This window comes from Sinocyclocheilus grahami, unplaced genomic scaffold (genome assembly GCF_001515645.1).
Source record: "Sinocyclocheilus grahami isolate Dianchi unplaced genomic scaffold, SAMN03320097.WGS_v1.1 scaffold770.1, whole genome shotgun sequence".
In the NCBI taxonomy this organism is placed as follows: Eukaryota; Metazoa; Chordata; class Actinopteri; order Cypriniformes; family Cyprinidae; genus Sinocyclocheilus; species Sinocyclocheilus grahami.
This window is the reverse complement of record NW_015505949.1, coordinates 192,299-198,111: the sequence shown is the minus strand read 5'-3', so window position 1 is coordinate 198,111 and position 5,813 is coordinate 192,299. Positions and strand designations below refer to the sequence as shown.

General features: G+C 38.6%; 1 protein-coding gene across 1 annotated transcript in view; it reads right to left on the bottom strand.

Moving 5' to 3' along the window:
* Nucleotides 1–5,459, bottom strand: part of LOC107561386 (serine/threonine-protein phosphatase 2A 55 kDa regulatory subunit B alpha isoform-like) — a 33,711-nt gene extending 28,252 nt beyond the window's left edge. The window contains exons 1-3 of the mRNA XM_016245831.1: nucleotides 5,228–5,459; nucleotides 4,011–4,142; nucleotides 2,500–2,577 (exon numbers count right to left, since the gene is read on the bottom strand). Of these exons, the coding sequence (XP_016101317.1) occupies nucleotides 2,500–2,577; nucleotides 4,011–4,017 (85 nt within the window). The 5' untranslated portion in view covers nucleotides 4,018–4,142; nucleotides 5,228–5,459. The remainder of the gene's footprint in view (nucleotides 1–2,499; nucleotides 2,578–4,010; nucleotides 4,143–5,227) is intronic.
* Between the last annotated feature and the right edge of the window lie 354 nt (nucleotides 5,460–5,813).

The window sequence follows — 5,813 nt, the reverse complement described above, 5'->3', positions numbered from 1 at the left end:
AAATGTTTCAATACAAGCATTTCAGTCAAATGTAATTTATGCAATATTTCAAACCTTTAACCCTCTTGGGAAAATCAACCCATGGCAAGAGTTTAAAAGTATCCCAATTCTGTGGAAAAAAACATGGACTTGGCAACCCTGCATCAAACAAGTTAGCTTTGACTGATCACAGGTCGAGAAAAAGGAGAGATGGCTGACAAGACCATGCTGGAGTATTTGCTGCTCAACAGATCCTGAACTCATTGACAAATATCTAATCTTGTAAGATGTGCTTGCTCCCTTTACACAGAGTGCGTGTGATCACGAAATCGAAAGTGAAAGAGCGAGCAAGATTAAGAAAACAGCCGAATCCCGGACATTTTGGGCAATTAAGAAATCCCGGCTGGACGCATTTTTGTAGGTCCAAAAAGAGGACAAGTCCGGGAAAAAGAGGACGTATGGTCACCCTAATTTATTGCTAATCGATGTTTTCTTTTTAAAGTAGCATATAGAACACATATTTTCTGCCTCATTCTGTGACAAGAAGCCTCATCAGATCACAAAAGGAAGCATTTGACTGGTGTTGTGGAGTAAAAAGGTTATAATGTTCTCTTTTGTTGGACAACAGGTTTAGAAATGTGAATACAAGGGAGGTTTTGCTTTAGGCATTTTAATTTAAGCATGTTTAGCTTAGTTAACGGAAGGCTACCTGCTGCCATCAGAGCAAGTGCTCTCATTTCCCGAGTTGTGCTTTTAAGTCGGAATGTGAAAACAACATGGACACTCTCGTTACCGCAAAGATGTGTTGGATTTGTATTATTAGAGCTTTCCGGCTTGAGTTCACGTGCATTTTCTCAGTCGGGAAATAATTTTTCACATGCGGTGCCAGTGATGATGCTTCTTACGTCCGTTTCGAAGAACCAGAGGACAAATTTCAATCGATCGTTCAGGCATGGCACCGAAATCTGCGTTCGGATTCGGTTCTAGTACATACCGGTTGCACAGGTACCGGTGCCATATTGGTACCGGGTTTCGGTATCCAACCCTATTTAAAAGTGTCTTTATTAAAGAGTTATAAGCAATGAACCAAATCACGAGGTGAATCACAAAATAACGACCTTTGATTTGAAGCAAAAAAGTATTTGAAAATCAGATAAAGGTACAAGACTGTCTACCTTAAAATGGCACAAATAAAGGAAAGAACTACAATCCCATGAAGCACTGCAAATTACAATCAAATTAAAAACAATAGTGAATTATAAAACTTTTAATTTAAAGTTTCTAAAGAAACTATTTTTTTTTATTATTATATTGCATGTATTATATTTTAAACCCACTCGATTATGTAATTTGCTGTGAGTGGACATACCCTGCAGAGCTTGTCATGACTCAATGATTGGTGTCATTTTTCTGCACAGCATCATGGGTAATGCCGTTTCCCACCATGAATTAAGCTGCTAAACGCAATTATTTTTAAATAAGTTGAAATAATGTGAACGGATGGCTTCAACAAAAGCATTTTCCTCTGATTAACAACCTTGGAGCTCACAACAGGTCTGTCTTTAAAGATTTATAAGTTATCATTCAAAATTAATTTGCCTGTGGAGAAAAATGGATGGTTTTTACTTTTGGATCCCGACTGTTGCACTCTGTAGTAGAGACCTGCGCGGGACGGATTTTTCAGTCCCGCTCCCGCAGAAATATATCTTATCTGGTCCCGCTCGTGACATTCATGTTTTGTCCCGCTCCCGCCTGCATAAAAGTAATCTATACAGATTTGTTTTAAGTACATCGAAGAAATTTACATGAAATGGTTCTGTAATATCTCCTAAGCTCCGCAACATACCCGATAAAATATTTGTTATTTAGGCTAAGCATCAACATTCACAAACCACTGTTATTTTTAACAGAAAAGCAAGCATGTGCTGCTGCGTGCATGGTTTGGCATGGCAGAATGCGAGCAGCGCGCTTCCTTTATTATCACTAAAAGCTGACATCTCAGTTAATCGCGATCTCATAAAGCTCTGTTATAACACATTAAATATATGCACAATGAATCTTTCACAGTGTCTACACGTCGTGTGTTAAAATGAGGAATCCTGAGCACGCAATTTCAGCACTGCGGTGAGTAGATTCTAACTTAATCACCTCTGATTGGCCAATGCGTTCCAGAAATCAACAGCTGAGTCTGTGATTGGCTACATTGCGCAACCCTTTAAACACGTGTTATAAATAGAAACTATGCCTAGCTTGCGCGTGTCAATCATTTTAATGTTAATATTAGTTGTTCTTTTTGCTTTTTGTGCAACAGATCAATAACAATTTATATGTTTTAGACAATTTATGTTTAGATCATTTCTATTTTGCGGGAGTCCCAGGTACTCCCGCGGGAGTGCAGGTCTCTACTCTGTAGTGTCTCTCATGTCACTGGGGACACACCATTGTCTTTTTGCACACTTTTGAGTATGGTCCATGAATCGCCTGCTTAGACAGGAAGAGACTATTCAGACAGGAACTCACCTTCGGCTACGTCATCATCGATTGCCCCTTTCACTTGTGAAAAGCACCACTGCACATCGTTTCCCCCGCCTCCGGCTCCTGAAACCATAAAAGCCAGTTAAAGTTTGTTGCAGCCCACAAATAAAAATGAACCTTGGACATATCTGGGAAAGATACTTTTGAAGCTTTCAAAATATCAATAAACCTATAAGGAACTTTTAATTTGCTAACATTCTCTTAATATTTGATTTGATTTCAAAATAAACTTTCCGTATAACATAAAAACACAAGAGTATACTACAAGAAAGATGGTAGTGAGGAAAGAAGGCATTCTCATCTGACTAAACAAATTGGCCCTTTCATCACAAAAAAAGAAAGCAATGCTAAAATACTGTCTACACTCGCAATAATCCATATCAAATTTAAAGGACAGCTCTTGCATCATTTTTTAATGAGTGGAGAAACGGGCTGAGGCAAATCTCGAGGGACCGTTTGAGGCAGCGCCAAACTGGTTGGGTTTGTTCACGAGAAAAGCGGCTACAGGAGACCCAATAAGAGGTCTGTCGGTAAGAAACCTGAATAAGGAGAAAACAGTGATTTGGAGAAAACACAGAAAGAAACTGATCAAATCTTTCCCGTCTCTTGTCAGAAATCAGATAAAAAAATTATAATAATTATTAAAATACTTAAATTTCGGACAGTATCTGAACAATTTCTTGTAAGGTTCTTTTGTGTGTGTGTGTGTGTTTTTTTTATCTACATATAGATATATATACATATACATTCTCAAATACATAATACATTACAATAACAATTTATACATATATTTAACACCCATTAAGGCGTGTGTGGAGGGTTGATTATTGTTTTGTTTTTGTCAATCAGTGCCATATAAGTGAATCCTCCCACCCCTTAGAAACCGATCTGATTTCTTTTCTGTGAATAAGTCAGATGGCTTAAAGTTTCAGAAGCAGGAACACATTGGGGTTTGACTCGTTGCTCATGACTCTGCAGAAGCCGGTTAATGTTCCCTAACGTTACTCTAACGGAGATGATTTAAAGAGGCCGAGATGCCAAGCAGATGTACACACCAGACCAAGTGATACATGTACACAGAGCACGAGAAGCAGGACACGTTATCCAACGCCTATTCATTTTTACAACCGACACATTAAAAACCCCGTAGCGACCGCGCATCCCCGCTAACGACCGATGAATGGGTTTCGCTGGACAGATTTCCGCGCAAATGCAGCTCATCGCTGAAATAACTACCCAGATCACAGAGGCGCATCAGTACTCAAATGATCGTCCCATTACGAATAAAGCCCGATCGAAATCAGTTTTGCCGATTTGCTGGCTAACTGGAGGGAAACGAGGCAGCTAAGATGCTAGGCTACTGTCAGCGGATCAGCAAAGCCGACGATGGCTTCAGCACAACCGCTGCGCTCACTGAAACAAATAGAAGCTATCGCTATAATACACCTGATTTAATACAACCCGTGCTTGAGCAGCTCCTAACCGTGCCAAGTTACCTGCCATGGCGAGAGTGGCGATGTCGGACCCTAGTCTCGATCAGCAGTGTGAAGGCAGCGACCAGCGCAAGATTTCCAAGAGAGTCGCCGGAAATGCAGTTTTCCAAAATAAAAGCGCTTGGACGTAATACTCTGAAACATGGAAGAGAGATGCAATTAATTACATACAATTATTAGAGCGATTCCATGCATTCTATGAATCAGTCAAGCAAGTAAACACGGGTAGGTAAGGCAAGTCCTCCTGTATTTCTCCTGAACCGATTCCATTCATTATTCTGCAAATCTTGGGAATACCAAAAGTCATCTGCTTTTTTTCCATAATAGTTTTTCAGGAGGCACTCCGAGGGTCCTGTCTGTCTACATGCATTCGTAAATTATATATCTTCACCATGCAATGTTTCTGTACGGTCTACTGTACCTGTGTATTCATGCACTTTATTTAATATTGCTGATGATGTTTTTGCAGCCAGCAGGGCTGATACATTATTTTTCAAAAAAAGTATTAGTGGTAAATGATACTGAAATATTGATACTGGTGAACTTAAATGATGCCTAAGAGCTTCATGTGACAGGCATCTCTAGTGTTCAGTTTTAATTGCCACAGTGCAGTGTGAGCAATGCCCATCTAAAGATGCTTGATACCTAAAAATGCATGCTGTGCCAACATTAGATGTTCCTTTTGTTTTGTTTTTTTAATAAACACCAAAATGATACTTAAAACGTCCACAATTTGATTCACAGTATAAAACATGACACATTTTGAGAATAAAATACCAAATGACTACATTAATCAGTCTGCCTTAAATCTGATAATTATTTACAAATCTATAATTAATAAATTCAATTGAGATCTTGAAACCGGTGAATGTAAACCGACTTAATTTTAAAGTGTAATTGGTTTAGATTATTAATAAATAACCGATGTACTATATAAAATGGATTTACACCATTTTGGAAAATGTAATATTTATGTTCCATTACATTAAAATGATTTTTTTTGTTTTGTTATTCCTTTATTTTGACATTGTTTTATGTCACAATTATAACAATATTGGCTGTGAGGTAATTCTCTAACGTATTAATACTTAAAATGCAGGAATATTACACCGTATAATGATGTGTATATTAAACTTGATTAAAAGCTTAGATTATTGTAGCTGTATTTTGAAGGAAAATCACGCTTTCGGGCCCGCTATTACGTCACTTCCGGCTCTTACCTCCGCCTGCCGTTGCTAGGTTTTGGTCTCAGAACTGTCCAGATAACTTTTCCGGATTTATTTTACTGCAGACAGTTCGTCTGGGGTTGGATGAAGACGGACATAGGAAAGAAGCTCTTTTCGGTAGTCCTTTCGTTGACTCGTAAATGTGAAGATCCTGAGGCTTTCTTCCTGCAGCTCCAGCCTCCTGCACCGCTCTCAACATTCAAAATGGCGCAGCCCCGCCCTGTAGTGACGCCGTCCGCATTCTGGAAATATTTATGTTCCATTACATTAAAATGAATTTTTTGTTTTGTTATTCCTTTATTTTGACATTGTTTTATGTCACAATTATAACAATATTGGCTGTGAGGTAATTCTCTAACGTATTAATACTTAAAATGCAGGAATATTACAACGTATAATGATGTGTATATTAAACTTGATTAAAAGCTTAGATTATTGTAGCTGTATTTTGAAGGAAAATCACGCTTTCGGGCCCGCTATTACGTCACTTCCGGCTCTTACCTCCGCCTGCCGTTGCTAGGTTTTGGTCTCAGAACTGTCCAGATAACTTTTCCGGATTTATTTTACTGCAGACAGTTCG